This window comes from Moschus berezovskii, chromosome 27, assembly GCF_049115385.1.
Source record: "Moschus berezovskii isolate FMDL1 chromosome 27, NW_MosBer_1.0, whole genome shotgun sequence".
In the NCBI taxonomy this organism is placed as follows: Eukaryota; Metazoa; Chordata; class Mammalia; order Artiodactyla; family Moschidae; genus Moschus; species Moschus berezovskii.
Window position 1 is genome coordinate 5,532,194 of NC_142486.1, and position 19,764 is coordinate 5,551,957.

Below are 19,764 nucleotides of genomic sequence, written 5' to 3' on the forward strand. Positions count from 1 at the left end.
CACATACAATGCAGGAGACCCTGGTTCAATTCCTGGGTTGGGAAGATCCACTGGAGAAGGGATAGGCTACCCACTCCAGTATTCTTGGGCTTCCCTTGTGGCTCAACTGGTAAATAGCCCACCTGCAGTGCAGGAGACCTGGGATCGATCCTTGGGTTGGGAAGATCCCCTGGAGAAGGGAAAGATACCCACTCCAGTATTCTGGCCGAATCCCATGAACTGTATAGTCCATGGGATCACAAAGAGTTAGACAAAACTGAGTGACTTTCAGTTCACTAGCTTAAAAGTTCTTTTCAGAGAATTAGCTTTTGGTGTCATTGATTTTCTCAATTGTTTTTATTCTCTCTATTTCATTAGTTTCTGCTCTTGTCTTTATTAATTTCTTCTTCTAGATTTAGGTTGAGTTTCCTCTTCTTTTTTCAGTTAGGTAGGGTGGAAAGTTAGGTTCATGACTTGAGATCCCTGTTCTTTTTAAAAGTAGATATTTATAGCCTTAAACTTTTCCATGAGCACTGATTTTTCTACATCCCATTCTTTTTGGCAAGTAATAGTTTCATTTTTATTTATTTCAAAGTAATTCCTGGTTGTATATTTGATATAGTATACAGCTCATTGTTTATCTAGGGAGTGTATTGTTTAATTTCCATGTAATTGTGAGTTTCCCAATTTTGGTTATTGATATTTAATTTAATTCCATTGTGGTTAAAAGATATATACTGTTTTATTTCTATCTTGAATGGTTTTTTGCACAAAATGGTTAATTAGAGTAGCACACTATATATAGTATGATTTATCCAAAGAAATTCTAATTCAATAAATAAAAAACTATGAAGTTAAGGAATATAATCCTGGTTTTTTTGATCATTCCAAAAGGCCGAAAGGACCACCGATTTCACTATAGTGATGGCCCCTCTAAGTGGACTTGGCCTTGCTCAGTCATTGATTTGGAAGTCTGGGCAAAGGTCAAATAGGGGGTGATTCTGGTTGAGAACCCTGGTATCTTTCTCTGATTTATAGAGAAAATTATACTTGCTGTGTAAAATTTGAGTTTTCACTGTGCTTTTCTGTTATCTCTTCTCTATAGTACTCTTTCCATTCCTTATCCCAATCTTTGAAGTATTAAATATCACCGTGTTTCCAAAGAGCGCTGTGAATTTTTTGACAAAATCTGTAAAAAAGATAAAAGAAGGTCGCCTCAAAGATAATCAAAAGGTAAAATCTGGTGGTGGTTACATGAGGGTATTTACTTTTTGAAAATTCGTTAACCTGTACACATATGATTTGTGAACTTCTCTGCATTTTTTAAAAGATATGTAGAGAAGTATAGATTTTAGAACTAGGGGGTTATTAATATATCATTGTTGAGGCATGAGAAAGGTAGAGGTTGGGGAAGAAATAAGAAAATGAGCCAGAGAGTGATGTTTAAATTTAATGGTAGGCATGCACATTAGTATGTCATTGCATAAATATTTTTGAGATGAAAGCTTTACCACTTCCATTCAATAAACTGTTAAAGGATAAGAATTACTGTTTAAAAATGATTTTACTGATATTATAGATACCCCAGATGTTATATTGGTAAAGAATCACTTTGATTCCAAGACTCCTATATTATAGAAAGTGTAATGGAAAGCCCCATCAGGCAGCTGGTGGAGTAAATTCTGTGTTAAATTGGAGCCCTCTCCTAGACTGGCTTGGGCACGGGTCTTCTCTGGGCCATGAAGCTGCAAGCTGGTTAATCCACCTTTGCCTCCATGAAGCCTGGAGGCCAGCACAAGCATGTCTGCAGGTCATGGGGACAGACGGTTTTGTACCCAGGATGTCACTGAAGACTGTATAAAGTTCTGAAAGGGTCAAGGCCTTGAAGATGCTTCTATACAAGCTGCCAAAGTACTTAGCAAATGTGAGAGGATTAATTTGTATGGTAATTCATTAGGAATTAAAATTGGAAGGAAAAAAAGGATTGAAGTCATGGACTTTCTCCTGAGCAAACAGGTGTGACAGAAGAGACAGCAGGCAATTCTTTGGCAAAGAAGTTGTTTCAAAAGCCAGAGAAACCAAAGATCAGAGAGAGTGAGGACCAAAAAGCAGTTGACATAATGGCTAGGTTTCTCTCTGGGAAACGTCATTTTCTCTAAGATCTGTAGGTTAATGTTAGTTCTCTGACCAGTCAGACTTCTGCTCTTTAAGGGTCCATAATCTCACAAAAGAGGTTAAATATGGCACTCCTGATTTTTCTATGACTTCACAAGTAACTGTCTATCATAGAAATTTCTTTCTGCTTACAGCCACGTATGGACTTTCTTCAGCTGATGATTAACTCTCAGAATTCCAAAGAAACAGACAATCATAAAGGTAACTAAGGAGAGCCTCAGAGGGGCCACAGTTGGGAGACCCAGAGGTAGGGGGCATTTCTGAAAGTGTGCAGGAAGTTTTCTAGGTAGATGGGAATTTCTGCCAAATTAAAGAAATACACTTGTGCAGAAAGTAGACTGTGGTACTTCCAGGAAGTTTGCAGGCACAACTTTGTTCAGAGCTTGAAGGGCAAGTATAAGAAGGATGTCATGCCCAGAAGTCAGTTATGATGTGGATTACTTACAGATGAAACTCTGGGAAGCTTGTTTCCAATATCAGTTCTCAGGCTCCTCCAGACCCACCAAGTCAGAACCTCTGCCTGGAAGTTTGCATCAAGGCTTCATCCCTTCATTCATCAGGGGGCACATTGCCCCAGTGTTGGTGACCTTAACTTGGAACACTTTTAAACTTGTGTTCACCAGCTTACTCTACTGTAAAGTGTATTTTTCCCCCTTTGTTATTAACATGTAACTTCTGGGAGAAGCCTTTGAGACTGTAAATATTCTATTCCTCTTCAAATTGTCACCCACTGGTTTTATCATTCATGGATGGTTTTTGACTGAAACTGTTGTTACTATGATGATTACAACCTAATGCCTTTTGAAACCCACTATTCTTCTGTGTTTGTGAGCTGATATTCTTTCACAGGGAGAGCTCTCCATTCTCCCCCAATCATTTATTTATTTATATCCGTATAATCTCATGTATAACTAACTTACTCTCTCACATCACTCTTCAGTTTAATTTTCAAATTGTCAGGTTTGGTCCACTGGAGCCCTTTCAAGTGGGCTCCTATATATATTTTACTTTTTTTCTCCTTAGACGTTTTTTTCAATAGGTTATTTTTTAGCAGAAATTAAAAAAGCATAATTGAGTGAAGAATAGAGTTTCCCAAAATACATTCTGCCCCCACCTACATATAGCCTTCCTCAATATCAGAAGTCCATACTGGAGTGATACACTTGTTATATCAATGAACCTACACTGATACATTATTATCACCCAAAGACAATAGTTCCCACCTGGGTTCAATCTTGGTATTGTACATTTAATGGGTTTTGATAATGTATAATGATGGGTGTTCGCCACTGTAGTGGTGTTTAGAGTATCCTGTATCCTTTTCATTTATCTTTTTCCAAGAACTTCCTCACTTCCTAAAGCAAGGCATTCCAGTTTTCTCTTCTATTTCTCCTGAAATCAGCCATTTCTCTAAGAAGTTCTGTTTCCATTTAGTGAGAAATAGTATTTAGAACCCCAAATTTGGGTTCTAGGAATGCTCATTGCTTCTAGGGTTTCTTTGCTTCTAGATCCTCTCAGTGGACAACTGTTAGAGCATCAAATATTTTTACACTTATGTAAAAATAAAAAAAGTTTTCTGTATCTATCACAAATCACTGATATAAACATGTTCTCTCTCTCTCAAACAAAAAGACCCTGGTGTGTTTTAATTCTATGATATGAATACTCCTATATGATTAATCTGAAGCTACAAATGGATTGATAACCATCTCACAAAATTATGAATTTTATAAAATTGGTTTTTGAAAGCAGGGATAAACTGATTTGTATCCCATTCTCAATATGTCTATACCTGTTTATATACCTACTTATATCTATCTATTATTATCATCTAATATTTTTCTAAGTACATGATTCAATACAACTTTCTGTGATGAAGGAAATATCCTGCACCTGCTCTGTTCAATATAGTAATCACTAGGCATAAGCGTCTATTGAGGACTTGACATGTGACTAGTGCCACTGAAACCTGAAAACTAAATTGTATTTAATTTTAATCAATTGAAATTTGAAGAATCATATATTAGCACAGCTCTAAACTTTGAGTATTATGTGGTTTATGCTAACTGGAGAAATAATTTGATAGTTGAATTTATTGGCAATAGCATCACTGGGGAATTAGAACTTTGTAGATCTTTGTTGCACTCATATTATATTGCTTTTATTGCTAATCACTTGTTTGCGGCAGGTACTACATTGAGTTGAGTGCTCTAAGTAAGAAAGACCCTACCTCAGTCCCATCAAATAGCTGAGAGCCTGAGCATGTTTGGTCTCTCGGGAGAAAATAAAAATGGAGACCGGTGTATAATCACAGGGCTGTTTGGTAAGAATAAAGAAGAGCAGAAAGAGGAGGTGTATGCTGAGAGGATGACCTTCAGGCCAGAGTTGAATCAGCATTGCTAATTCTGCTCCCTGGACCTATTTTTTCTATATTTCACATTGGCCTATGTCCTTATATGCACACATTCTTTCTCCTGCTATTTTAACACCAATGCTTAGACTAGGATCATCACACCTCTTCAGGTCTTTTTTTGATTTCTGTAGCTTCTATACATATCTCGATCATCCCCTTGAAGACTTGTGCCCCAGGTTTCCTATTACCTGATGCCTCTCAAGGGCAAAATCCATGCTTCTCAGGCTACACTGTACACATACATCTCCACATCTCATGAAAGTTCATGTGGGTTGTTTCCATAGTTCTAGGTTTTTGGGATTTGAGACTCTGAATTTGTTTTAGGCTTCTAGATCTTGCTCATGCTGCTGGTCCATGGACTATTCTTTGAGTAGCAAGAATTTAACTGTAGCCCAATATTGTACTCTTATATTCCTGGAAACAAGTTTCGATAAAATATAATTTAATTTCCCCTACCATATAGCCTCAGTACTGTAAATATCTCAAAAAAGCAAAATCAAACTGTACCATAAGTGGAATAATTTAAAATATTCTAGAAGGGAATGCTACTCCATTTTACTTGGAGCTAAAGTTCTTTTACAGTTCTCTAAGGGACAAATTGATAACACTATAGATTTTAGACAGAAATGCCATCTCCTGAAATTACCCAGCTGTGTTGGTGGGGCTGTGGTATTGCCAGGAACAGAGGGCCAAGAATAGTAGAGACTTGGGAAAAACTCAATTAAGACAGTTCTTGGCTTTTTCCTGGCTCTGTGAGGCAGACACAGATCGGAAATCTCTCTCAGTTTGATTCTGAATTACTTTTACATGATTCCCCTAGGGGTTTGGGAATTACACTGGAATGTCTCATCATCTAAACTGTGATTTTTACATTGCCATGCTTTACCTAAAATGTCTGGACTTTCTTTTTAGCTCTCTCTGACCAAGAACTTGTGGCCCAAAGTATTATCTTTATTTTTGGTGGCTATGAGACCACTAGCAATACGCTTTCCTTCCTTCTGTATATTTTGGCCACTCACCCTGATGTCCAGAAGAAGTTACAGGAGGAGATTGACATGACTTTCCCCAATAAGGTGAGTGATGATACCTGGAGAGAGAGGGGGAAGGTGAAGCCTTCGCATGATTGTCTTCTCTCTACTTCTTAGGAGGTTTTTGCCCAAAGCATAGGCATCAAATCATTTACCTCCATTCCCAGGTGGTACAGTGGGAAAGAATCCAATCCTCCTGCCAGTGCAGGAGATGTGGGTTCAATATCTGGGTTGGGAAGATCCCCTGGAGTGGAAATGGCAACCCACTCCAGTATTCTTGCCTGGCAAATCCATGAACAGAGGAGCCTGGTAGGCTACAGTTCATGGGATTGCAAATAGTTGGAGAAGACTAAGCAATTGAGCTGTGGTGTTAAAGAAGACTCTTGAGAGTCCCTTGGACTGCAAGGAGATCCAACCAGTCCATTCTAAAGGAGATCAGTCCTGGGTGTTCACTGGAAGGACTGATGCTGAAGCTGAAACTCCAATACTTCGGCCACCTCATGCGAAGAGTTGACTCACTGGAAAACACTCTGATGCTGGGAGGGATTGGGGGCAGGAAGAGAAGGGGACGACAGCGAATGAGATGGCTGGATGGCATCACCGACTCGATGGACACGAGTTTGAGTGAACTCCGGGAGTTGGTGATGGACAGAGAGGCCTGGCGTGCTGTGATTCATGGGGTCGCAAAGAGATGGACACGACTGAGCAACTGAACTGAAGTGAACTGAACTGAAGCAATTGAGCACCGCGCATTTAGTAAGGATGTATAGCATACAAAACAAAGGGAGAAAACATAAGTACTTCATGCTACTCACAGCAATATAAGTACTTTGAAAAAAGTGCTGGTCCAGCGATATCAGTTATCAGAATAATCCCAACTAAAATTCACTGAACTTCAGTAGCATCACTTATTACTCTGGTGTCTGCATTTGTTGTTGTTCAGTTGCTAAGTCATTTTGGACTGTTTGTGGCTCCATGGACTGCAACACACCAGGCCTCCCTCTCCCTCACTATCTCCCAGGGTTTGCCCAAGTTTATGGTGCCTGCACAGTTATCTACTGATGTTGGCTGGACTTGCTGTGGTCTGTGTGTTGGCTGATCCTGGCTGCCCTTAGCTAAGTGGTTGGACTGACTCAACTCCACAGATGCTCCTCACTTGTATCAATCTCCACATGTCTGCTTCTCAGGGCAGTGGTATATGTCATGAGCAAGAGACCTAATCCCATGGGTGACTTTCAAAACTCTGCTAGCATTACACTGAGTGAATATTCCACTGGTCAGGTTGAGCCACCTGATCAACCTGAATCAGAATGGGAGGGCATCACAGAGTTAATGGCAAAGGGAATGGACAGAGGAAATGGTGGGGAATTAGAATCATTAATTCAGTCTCCTGCCTGGTGTAAACTTTAGACTAGGTGAAGCCTGGTGTACAAGAAAGAATATATGGTAGGAAACAGAGGACATGAGTATGAGACCTGATTGGTTTTGGACAAGGCTTATGACTTTTCAGAATCCTAGGTCTTTCAGATACTTTGTAGGGCCTGCATAAATTAGAGATGATATTTCTTCTCTGGTAAACCCCATATTGGGATTCTCTTGATAACAAGAAGATTGAATGGTTACTAACAGACCAAGGTTACCTAAGGCATTACATTCTCTCCCTTTTATAAGAATACTTAAAATAACACTACTACTGGCTAATAGGTACTTCTTATTATATATGTCTGTTCTAAATACTTTCTATTTATGAATTTAATTTTTGAGAAATTATTAGTCAGGAGAGGTAGGTTATTCCTCAGTAACGGACAAGCCCTGGAATCTCAGGGGCTTTCATAGCAAAGGTTTACTTCAATCTATGTCTAGAGATTCAACATGGATTGTTAGTGGAGGATGGAGTGGACAGCTCTGCTTCACAGAATCACTCAGGAAAATCGACTCAGAGCTTCCACCATCTTGTAGCTGCCTCATCTGGAACATGAGACCTTCTTATCATCTGTGGAATAAAGAACTCGAGAGCTGCTTGCCAGGGTTCAAATGATTGTCTCTGAACTGACATAATCACCTCATAGCCTCTTGGCTGATTTGGCCTTAACTTCAGGTGGGATGGGGAAAATGGGGCCAACATGGATGCTGGGTGAGCAGTGAGTGTCTCTGCCACACAACCCTATGGAGCGTCAGCTGCATCTGTCTCCATGTAACATATGAGAAACCTGAGCTACAGGGAGATGAAATACTTCCAGACACTAGTTGTGTGCCTGGTGGTGATCTAGTCAAGCTGTGATCCAGGGTTGGCTCCTGAGGCACTCTTACCTTCTACAATATTGCTGCTTAAATATAACCCCAACTTGACAGCCATGTATCACCCGCAGTGGTCTCAAATCTCAGCCAAAACTAGAGTTCTTTGTGGTGTATGGAGAACTGGCCCCTGCGGCTGGAGTGGCTTGTTTAGACCTTCAGACCTTAGGGTCACACCCACAGGAACAATAAGAGACTCTTCTAGCAGCAGAGGGTGGGGTTCTGATCCTCTTGTAACTTCCTGAGAATTGTGTTCACATTCATTTGCAGATTTGGTTTAGAAAGGAACTCGTTTCTCCCCAAGTTATTTATAGAGTTTTCATATATTGTTTCTGGACTGTACATGTATAATAAAGAGAATGAGAAGTTAACAGTATTCATCTAAGAACCTTCATGTTGAATAGGGTATTTGCTGTGTTACATGTTCTTTCCTTTGTACAGATGTATGGCCTCATTTTAAAAAGAAACGGTGACTTGGCCTTTTTCACTTAAGAGTAAGGGTCCTAGTCTGTTGGTCATGTTTGTTCTCATGAGAGAGAAAATACACTCCCTGATAACCTGTGGTGTTTCACACTGTTTAGACGATTGTCCCAATTTTCTTCTATTGTCATAACTACTGTACAGTCAATGGGCATTGAGAGATCAAAGGACATGATAGTAATGTTTATAAATACTAAGATCCTTTACCAATTTAAATTATCCCCTGGAGCTCCTAACATTTCAATACGACTATATAGATGGCATTGAAGGGTGATCCAAATTCTTAATTTATCAAAATGTGCTTTTCTCTTCCCAGGCGCCTCCGACCTATGATGTCCTGGCACAGATGGAGTATCTTGACATGGTGGTGAATGAGACTCTCAGAATGTTTCCAATTGCTGTTAGACTGGAGAGGGTCTGTAAGAAGGATGTGGAAATCCATGGGGTGTCCATTCCCAAAGGAACAGCAGTGACGGTGCCAATCTCCGTGCTTCACAGAGACCCAAATCTATGGCCAGAGCCTGAGGAGTTCCGTCCTGAAAGGTACAAGACCCCAGGGAAGGGGACCCTCTTTGATTCAGTTGCTCAGAGCATATTCTGACAGCTCTCATTATGGGTGACAAATATGTGACTGTACAATCATTTTATTTTACATCTTTTTATTGTTAAATGTATTTCATATTCCAAGAATGATATTATTTGATTAAAAACTTTACTAACCATAAACTAAAAAAAAAAAACAAAGAGAAAAATTTAGTTTTTAGGAAAAATTCATTCCTAAAACCTTAGGCTTCATTGTTGTTTAGTCACTAAGTCGTTTCCGACTCTTTGTGACCTCATGAACTGTAGCCCACGAGTCTCCTCTGTCCATGGGATTTTCCAGGCAAGGAGACTGGAGTGGGTTGCTATTTTCTTCTGCAGGGGATATTCCCAACCTGGGGATTGAACCCACAACTCCTGCATTGGCAGGTGGATACTTTATAACTGAGCCACCAGGGAAGCCCAATACCTTAAGATAGGCCTCATTAATAGTGCAATGTAAGCCCTGTGGACATTTTTCTATGCATATACAGATTGTTAAAACTTAGAATGGCATTACATATAGTGTGATTTTTTTCAATTGCTTACTATATTTAACAGTAAACTATAAATGGCATTCTGTGTTTTAAAAATATATGTATAATTATTGCATCTGCTATAATTTACTTAACAGCTATATTATTTTAGGTGTATTGGTTTTTTTTCCTTAAGTCTTTCTGTTCTCCTTAGGTCTTTGAATTCACCACTAATGTTCCCACATTTCCATTTCTTTAAACGTTGGCCTCTATTATTGTTTTGGGACTGTAGGCTGAAGACCTAGAGGTTTCATCCCAGTTAGTTCCAGCAGCCTCAGTGAGGATGGAAGAGACATAGGTGGCCTGGTTCTGTCTGTGGCTGTAGACCTGGGCCAGCTCCCTTTTGCCTCCATGCTTTTTGACCTTCGAAAGAGAAGTCCTCTGCTCTCTAGACATCTAGACAACCCCTTTGAGAGTTTAAGCATTGTCTTATGGGAATTCAGAGCCAGGTTCTGCTTTGGGGACAGACAATCCCAAAGAAAGGCAATGCCAAAGAATGCTCAAACTACCGCACAATTGCACTCATCTCACACGCTAGTAAAGTCATGCTCAAAATTCTCCAAGCCAGGCTTCAGCAGTATGTAAACCGTGAACTCCCAGATGTTCAAGCAGGTTTTAGAAAAGGCAGAGGCACCAGAGATCAAATTGCCAACATCCGCTGGATCATGGAGAAAGCAAGAGAGTTTCAGAAAAACATCTATTTCTGCTTCATTGACTATGCCAAAGCCTTTGACTGTGTGGATCACAATAAACTGTGGAACATTCTGAAAGAGATGGGAATCCCAGACCACCTGACCTGCCTCTTGAGAAACCTGTATGCAGGTCAGGAAGCAACAGTTAGAACCGGTCATGGAACAACAGACTGGTTCCAAATAGGAAAAGGAGTGCGTCAAGGTTGTATATTGTCACCTTGCTTATTTAACTTATATGCAGAGTACATCATGAGGAACGCTGGGCTGGAAGAAGCACAAGCTGGAATCAAGATTGCTGGGAGAAATATCAATAACCTCAGATATGCAGATGACACTACCCTTATGGCAGAAAGTGAAGAGGAACTCAAAAGCCTCTTGATGAAAGTGAAAGAGGAGAGTGAAAAGGTTGGCTTGAAGCTCAACATTCAGAAAACAAAGATCATGGCATCTGGTCCCATCACTTCATGGGAAATAGATGGAAAAACAGTGGAAACAGTGTCAGACTTTGTTTTTTTGGGCTCCAAAATCACTGCAGATGCTGATTGCAGCCATGAAATTAAAAGACGCTTGCTCCTTGGAAGGAAAGTTATGACCAACCTTGATAGTATATTAAAAAGCAGAGACATTACTTTGCCGACCAAGGTCCGTCTAGTCAAGGCAATGGTTTTTCCCGTGGTCATGTATGGATGTGAGAGTTGGACTGTGAAGAAAGCTGATCGCCGAAGAATCGATGCTTTTGAACTGTGGTGTTGGAGAAGACTCTTGAGAGTCCCTTATACTGCAAGGAGATCCAACCAGTCCATTCTAAAGGAGATCAATCCTGGATGTTCATTGGAGGGACTGATGCTGAAGCTGAAACTCCAATACTTTGGCCACCTCATGCGACGAGTTGACTCACTGGAAAAGACTCTGATGCTGGGAAAGGTTGGGGGCGGGAGGAGAAGGGGACGACGGAGAATGAGATGGCTGGATGGCATCACCGACTCTGTGGACATGAGTTTGAGTGTACTCCGGGAGTTGGTGATGGACAGGGAGGCCTGGCGTGCTGTGATTCATGGGGTCGCGGAGAGTCGGACACGACTGAGCGACTGAACTGAACTGAACTGAGGACTCTGGAAATAATTGATGCTCTCCCATTTATTTTATGGTGAACAAAATTTGGATTGAACATTTTAGGACACTATCTGGGATCTAGACTTTTATGAGCTCCTGACTATAAGCTCCCTGGTGGCAGGGACTGTGTCTCGTTCACCCTTTTGTCCCTAGTACTAGCATAACCTGTACACTTAGCATTGTTGAAAGAAGAGTCAGAGTCCATCAAGTCCTCTGTTCTGGACCAGGGAACCTCTGTGTCTCCCTCAAGCTCAGCAACTTCAGCTTCCCCTCCTGCAGTATCAGGAACATAAAACAAGAGACCACTCACTGTACTTCCCTTTGATTCACTCGGCCATCAAGCAGAGAGTTAGTGATCACCCGTGTGTGTCAGGGTCTGGGCCAGAGAGTGAGAAATCCAAACATTAAAGCCAATTATAAAGAGTTTTTGACATATACATAGCATACATTATAGTTACAGTTTCTATGAATCATTTTTAATGTATCAGTATGTGTCCATTCCCTGCTCAGTAGCCTTCAACCCAGGTCTGCAGCACTCAGATGCTGCCCTTTGACTAATTTCCCATGTAGCTACAGTCACATTGTATTCTTCTGGAATATTTTCCATAATAGGACTGTGTAAAATATATACAACCGCAATGCCATTATCACTTCTCCAAATCCAAATTTGAGGAGTCAAATTTGAATAAAGCAGAGGTCTAGCTATCATGGACTTTCTCGGTTTGTGGAACAGATAGACAAAAAAATCAGTTATTGTACCAGAGTAGAGTAGAGTCATATGCCTTCATGAATCTACTGACCTCAGCAACCTCTGTGTGTGGGAGAAAAAGACATACCCACACAAGAGGAAGCAAAGGGAAAACAACAGAAAACTAACAATTTAAATATTCAAAGATGTTTCTGCTGCTTCCTTCGTCTCTGAGCACATGACCAATATAAGTGTGCACGGAGGCAGGAACCCAACTCTTCCTTCAGTCAGTCTCATTTCCTAACTGCCTTTCAGAGCGTGAGCATCTCACCACCATGAATGTAAATTTCATATTTAAAGATACATTTTCAAAAAGAAAAAAAAAAGAAAGATACATTTTCTTTAAACAGCCTTCATCTTATTTTCTCACCCAGACTGAAAGCCCCTGTAGGATCCAGGGAGTGGGAAGGCTTTGGGGCTTACTTTTCTCACAGTAAAATCACAACAGGATTCAGTCACCCACCCACAGGAGTCTCCCTTATGCTACTGGTTGAGGCTTTAAGTTAAAACTTCAGACCTGAAGCTCCTGTGATTTTTCTGTTTCATTCACTTGTTTCATCTACCATTGTGGATTCAGGTTCAGTAAGAAGAACAAGGACAGCATAAATCCTTACGTCTACCTGCCTTTTGGAACTGGACCCCGAAATTGCATTGGCATGAGGTTTGCCATCATGAACATGAAACTTGCTGTCGTCAGAGTCCTGCAGAACTTCTCCTTCAAACCTTGTAAAGAAACGCAGGTTAGCAGTTAACTATCTGCATAAATAATGCTTTATTGGGAATTTTTTTTTAACCGAGATGTATTTCTCTGTGTCTGTAAGATTGTATCTATAAGACTTATCCCTGGAGGGCTAAGTCTGTGGTTTCATAAAGACCCAACTGTAAAGTCATCTAGAGTCAAGGCAGTTAGCATGACATGACTATACAAAGTCAGTGAACTTGAGCAACTTTAAAAATTTGCATTCATGTCCACTGGAAGGAAGGAAAATGTCATACAAAGTCGTGAGAGCAGTGATGACCATGTCGTGACTTTTCAGTGATGCCCTTCTCCATAGGAACTTACAGAAGCTCTCCTGACAGTGACTCTCAGCCACTATTTGTATAAAGAAATAACTGGGAGCAATATCCTGATGCCGATGTCATCTCAGGCTTCTAAAATAATTCCCCCAGAGTGTGGTGTTGAGAGCACGCCCACTGATCCTCTGTGCAGCCACACTGATCCCTGAGTGAAAGCATTTCTGCCGGATGGGAAGGGCTCCCACAGCCCCTCACCTGCCAGGGATCCTGCTGCCATCCAGCTGGGCTCCCTTTGCATTCTCAGAATGACTGTGTGTCCTTCCTGTCCACCCTACAGTCCGTTGTCCCCCTTCGAGTTCCAGCCCAGCCCCGAGCCCCTCCATGCAGCCTCCCCATCCAGGCCAGAGCCCACTCTCCCCTCTGCTGTGTTTACAGGTACCGCAGGCTGGCGTCATGGGTCCTACCACCTGACAATACTTTGACCCTGAACCAGCCAGTTTTGATCCTTTGTTTCCTTTATACCTAAGAAGGTCTTTAACTCTGTCCCCTCATTTTATTCCTTCCATAAACACCCAGTGGTGCCTTAATGTCATCGGGCAAATGTTTAAGGAGTGACTTGTAGTTGGTTAGAGCTCTTAGACACAAATATGGAAAAGTTTGAACTTTAAAAATTTAACAGATATCATTTGTGTGCTTGCTTGGTTTATGTGTATCTGTGTCTATCTGCAGGGAAAATGCATATCATTTGAAAGTTTAAAAAATAATTTGTTGCAGTTATAGAAAGACCCTGAAACTCTCTCTGAGGAGCATATAGGACAGTTAGCAGTGATTCATCTCAAGCATGGCCCTAAAATAAGGTTTATTTCTAGGAGTCATACATTTAATAAGCAACTGCTCCCTTTGAGTAGCTTTCTCAGGGAAGAAGAGGATAAAGATGTTTCCATTTTACTTGCAGGCATCTGTGTGGGCTTCCTGTAAGTGTGTACACATAGGGGTCTCAGCCCTGAGAGAAAGGGGGCCTTGGGAACACCTGGGAAGGGCAGATGCCCCTGCAAGCTCCACCCAGTACCCTAGGGGCTGGGGCTTCTCTTGCTTGTCCTTCAGTCCACTGAGGTTAGAAGGTCACTCTGTTGGTTTCCCCAACCCAGAAGGAGTGACTGGGTAAGAAGGGGGCTAAAAATCTCAGACAAACCACTGTCAGTCATCAGAAATTCACTATTTGCCCTGCACTTGGAACCAGGGGATGTTTTAAAAAAACAGGCATAATGCTTCATAGGCTTAGTGCTCAATTGATATTTTGTGTAACAACGATGGATGAATGCTTTCACTATCCAGTCTTGACATGGCTTACAGAGTAAATATAGAGAATCAAAGGTAAAGAGGGGAAACTGGATGAAAGTGATCGAAAGGTACAAACTTCTGGTTATAGATAAATATTAGAACTATTGTGTAAAACATGATGATTATAGTTGACATTTTTATATAGTAGAAGAGAGTAGATCCTAAACGTTCTCATGAGAGGAAAGCAGTATTTTTTACTTTCTATCTCTTATGAGTTGATGGATGTTAACCAAACTTATTGTTGTAGTAATTTCACACATATGTAAGTCAAATGTTTATACTGTTGATCATTTATATCTCAGTAAAAGAGGAATTAAAACAATCTTTTAAGGTGAATAGTATGGGACTACTAGAAATGACTTTATGCCCATATATGTTATAGCAATAGTTAAATAGACCAATTTTCTGAAAGTCATAAACTGTTAAAGTTTAATCAAGGAAACATTGACAGCCTGTCTGTCCCTAAAGCTATTAAACACATTGAATTGGTGGTTTAAAAAAGTCAAAGATACATGATGCTAAAAGTAGCTTGTCCATTGTTGTAAAGCATTGCTGTCTGTAATGTATCTTGCCTATTTTGCTTCTGTTGTTGGAGGTGCTTCATTCATTGGTTCTCTTAACTGTTGCAGATCCCATTGAAAATAAACAGTCAAGGACTTATAAGACCGGAAAAACCCATTCTTCTGAAGATTGTGCTCAGAGATGAGACCATAAGTGGAGCTTGACTTCCCCTAAGGACCTGGGCTTTGTTCTTCAAAGAGTTGTGTCCCAGAATTTCAGGGGACTTGATGTACTTTGTGATAAAACTCAGAAATAAAGATGAGCTTCACCTATTGCACTTGCTGGATGACTAGGGCATCTGCACATTCGTTTAGCTTTCTCAGTGTCTGTGTGGTGTTATATATTGTGTAACATGAAAGAGGTGACTAATGAGGGCCAGATACGTACACTCAGCTTATCTGATTCTCAAAGGACCATCCGCACCCACTCCCAGTTAGTAACATCTGCTCCTCCAGAGCACTGATCAAGAAAGAAAATGTCTCAACAGTTTTATCAGCGAATTAACAAAAACAAGAATTATTGTGGTGACTAAAGTTCTGACATTTTTTAATAAACCACAGGTTTTATTTTATATGTTTCAAACTAAATATTCTATTGAGGAAGTCTGTAAACCTCTCTTTACAAAAGTATTATCTGATACCATCCTGCACTTTAGGGAATATTTGTACAACTGAATCAGGGATAACTAGTGACTAAACACTTGGCTGTCACAATCCCTGGTGGATGGGGTCTTTTCCGAAACTCCTATTTGTTATATTACGTAGGTAAGAATTAATCCACAGTGTTTTGCCCATTTCTTAGAAAGTATGAAAGTGAAAGTTGCTCAGTCATATCCCACTCTTTGTAACCCCATCTACTATACAGTTCATGGAATTCTCCAGGCCAGAACACTGGAGTGAGTAGCCTTTCCCTTCTCTAGGGGATCTTCCCAAGCCAGGGATCAATCCCAGGTCTCCTGCATTGTAGGTGGAATCTTAACCAGCTGAGCCACAAGGGAAGCCCAAGAATACTGGAGTGGGTAGCCTATCCATTCTCCAGCCAGTCTTCTGGATTCAGGAATTGAACTGGGCTTCCCTCATAGCTCAGTCGGTAAAGAATCTGCCTGCAATGCAGGAGACCTGGGTTTGATTCCTGGGTCAGGAAGATCCCCTGAAGAAGGAAATGGCAACCCTCTCCACTATTCTCACCTGGAAAATCCCATGGACAGAGGAGCCTGGCAGTCTACAGACCATGGGATCGCAAGATTCGTACACGACTCAGCAACTAAACCACCACCTCCTGCATTGCAGGTGGATTCTTTACCAACTGAACTATCTTTCATGGTTTAAATCTAATTTTGGGGAGTACATATTTTATTTAACAACAGACACGTATAATTATGTTATTCAGTTCAGTTCAGTTGCTCAGTTGTGTCTGACTCTTTGCGACCCCATGAATCACAGCACGCCAGGCCTCCCTATCCATCACCAACTCCCGGAGTTCACTCAAACTCATGTCCATCGAGTTGGTGATGCCATCCAGCCATCTCATTCTCTGTCATCCCCGTCTCCTCCCACCCCCAATCCCTCCTAGCATCAGACTCTCTTCCAGTGAGTCAACTCGTCACATGAGGTAGCCAAAGTATTGGAGTCATGTTATTAGTTTTGATTAAAATTTTTCATCTCATCTCCCCTGATATTTCTTGAAGACAGGAAACAGGTTTTCTTGAAGTGTCTTTGTATTCCATCCTCTTAACATAATGAATGTGGAATAAAAGATGGTTGACTGGTCAGTTGACTGGGGAGAAAGGCTACAACCACTGGTCAGTTTCAGTTGATATTAGAAGCTACACACAGCCCCTCCTTTCCCTTTTCTGTTCTTTCTATCCACAACCCCTTCCTTGCTAGGATTTTCCTGGATAGTCCAGTCCTAAAGCCATTGGGGGAGCACAAAGGTGGACAGCCTTACCCTTCAGGGTGTGGGCAGACAAGGGGGGCTCAGTGGCTCCAAGTTGGAGATTGAGGGGGGATGGTGTCCACAGGAACAGCAGCCCGGCCTGGATGTGGGTGTCCAGGCAAGGAGCAAAGAGTGCTCAGAAGGGTGGCCTGGCCAGGGCATCCGGAGCCTAAATAGGGTGTGGAGAACCACAGAGGGTGAGGGGGATGTCAGGAGTGGAAAGGGAGACTGATTAAGCAAGTAAACATTTTATGGATAATGGAAGACACGTTTTTTTCCCTGTTAGAGAAGGGAGTCGCTGGGCCAGGAAAGGGGAAACCAGAAAAAACCCCATGAAGTCAGAGATTGGAGCTGCATGTATCAGTGAACATCCTTGCTTTTCTTTGTGGACAGGTGATAGCTGGTTAGTTGGACGATGCACTACAGATAGATGGGTGGTATGGATAGACAGATGACAGATATAGGTACATGATGTGTGCCTGTGTGGTGGGTGGGGAATCTGCAGCTGGAGTCCTACTCGGGGCCCTGAGATCATACAGCTGGACAGACCCCCTGCCCCAATTAGAATCCATGAAATAATGTCTTGAACATTTAAAACTCAGTGGCTCCTCACATAATAAGTGGAAAAGGAGGCATTTAAACATAATTAGAAGGAAAAAGGTAAAAATTCAGAGATAGCAGTCTCCCAGGCTTTTATTTATTTTTCAACAACCACTTGAACTCATGCCTCCTCTTGGTAACAAACAACACAGTCCATAACTTGTAGTTTTTCTGTTATGTTTGCCCTTTTTGGTGACTACTTGAACTCATATGAGCTCATGTGAGTGAACATTTCTAGAGAGTTTGCTGAGGGTCAGGTGTGTAATGGGCAAGGTCACATGTTTTCTTTCCCCAGTGACACCAGGACTCTCTGATCGCAGGTTTAGGCCCCAAGACCCTCAGGTCATGGATCAGGGTCTGGTCTGATCCAGACTCCTATAGGAAGGGAGAGACATAATTATTTTTTAAATTTATTTAATTGGAGGTTAATTACTTTACAATATTGTAGTGGTTTTTTGCAATACATTGACATGAATCAGCCATGGGTGTACATGTGTTCCTCATCCTGAACCCCCTCCCACCTGCCTCTCCATCCCATCCCTCAGGATCATCCCATTGCACCAGCCCTGAGCACCCTGCCTTATGGATCGAACCTGGACTGGCGATCTATTTCACATATGATAATATACATGTTTCAATGCTATTCTCTCAAATCATCCCACCCTGCCTCCTCCCAGAGTCCAACAGTCTGTTCTTTACATCTGTGTCTCTTTTGCTATCTTGCATATAGGGTCATTATTACATCTTTCTAAATACCATATATATGCGTTAATATACTGTATTGGTGTTTTTCTTTTCTTTCTTTTAATTTATTTATTTTAATTGGAGGCTAATTACTTTACATTATTGTATTGGTTTTGCCATACATTGACATGAATCCACCCCGGGTGTACATGTGTTCCCCATCTTGAACTCCCCTCCCACCTCCCTCCCCATCCCATCCCTCTGGTTCATACCAGTACACCAGCCCGGAGCATCCTGTCTCATGCACTGAACGTGGACTGGCGATTCGTTTCACATATGATAATATACATGTTTCAATGCCATTCTCCCAAATCATCCCACCCTCGCCCTCTCCCACAGAGTCCAGAAGTCTGTTCTATACATCTGTGCCTCTTTTGCTGTCTTGTGTACAGGGTTATCGTTACCATCCTTCTAAATTCCATATATATGCGTTAATATACTGTATTGGTGTTTTTCTTTCTGGCTTACTTCAATCTGTATAATAGGCTCCAGTTTCATCCACCTCATTAGAGGCTCCAGTTTCATCCACCTCATTAGAACTTATTCAAATGCATTCTTTTTAACAGCTGAGTAATATTCCATTCTGTATATGTACAACAGCTTTCTTATTCATTCGTATGCCAGTGGGCATCTAGGCTGCTTTCATGTCCTGGCTATTGTAAACAGTGCTGCGATGAACATTGGGGTACATGTGTCTCTTTCGAGTCGGGTTTCCTCGGTGTGTATGCCCAACAGTTGGATTGCTGGGTCATATGGCAGTTCTATTCCAGTTTTTTGAGGAATCTCCACACTGTTCTCCATAGTGGCTGTACTAGTTTGCATTCCCACCAACAGTGTAAGAGCGTTCCCTTTTCTTTGCATCCTCTCCAGCATTTATTGTTTGTAGACATTGTGATAGCAGCCATTCTGTCTGGTGTGAATTGGTACCTCACTGTGGTTTTGATTTGCATTTCTCTGATAATGAGTGATGTTGAGCATCTTTTCATGTGTTTGTTAGCCATCTGTATGTCTTCTTTGCAGAACTGTCTGTTTAGGTCTTTGGCCTATTTTTTGATTGGGTCGTTTATTTTTCTGGAATTGAGCTGCAGGAGTTGCTTGTATATTTTTGAGATTAATTCTTTGTTAGTTGCTTCATTTGTTATTATTTCCTCCCATTGTGAAGGCTATCTTTTCACCCTGCTTATAGTTTCCTTCATTGTGCAAAAGATTTTAAGTTTAATTAGGTCCAGTTTGTTTAATTTTGCTTTTATTTCCATTACTCTGGGAGGTGGGTCATAGATGATCCTGCTGTGGTTTATGTTGGAGAGTGTTTTGCCTATGTTTTCCTCTAGGAGTTTTATAGTTTCTGGTCTCACATTTATATCTTTAATCCATTTTGACTTTATTTTTGTGTATGGTGTTAGCAAGTGTTCTAGTTTCATTTTTTTACAAGTGGTTGACCAGTTTTCCCAGCACCACTTGTTAAAGAGATTGTCTTCTTTCCATTGTATGTTCTTGCTTCCTTTGTCAAAGATAAGGTGTCATAGGT

At 41.1% G+C, this 19,764-nt stretch overlaps 1 protein-coding gene across 1 annotated transcript in view; it reads left to right on the top strand.

The window, feature by feature from the left end:
- LOC129545713 (cytochrome P450 3A24) overlaps positions 1 to 15,121 on the top strand; it is a 46,447-nt gene extending 31,326 nt beyond the window's left edge. The window contains exons 8-13 of the mRNA XM_055410245.2: positions 1,085 to 1,212; positions 2,289 to 2,355; positions 5,480 to 5,640; positions 8,687 to 8,913; positions 12,616 to 12,778; positions 15,026 to 15,121. Of these exons, the coding sequence (XP_055266220.2) occupies positions 1,085 to 1,212; positions 2,289 to 2,355; positions 5,480 to 5,640; positions 8,687 to 8,913; positions 12,616 to 12,778; positions 15,026 to 15,121 (842 nt within the window). The remainder of the gene's footprint in view (positions 1 to 1,084; positions 1,213 to 2,288; positions 2,356 to 5,479; positions 5,641 to 8,686; positions 8,914 to 12,615; positions 12,779 to 15,025) is intronic.
- The last annotated feature ends 4,643 nt before the right edge of the window (positions 15,122 to 19,764 follow it).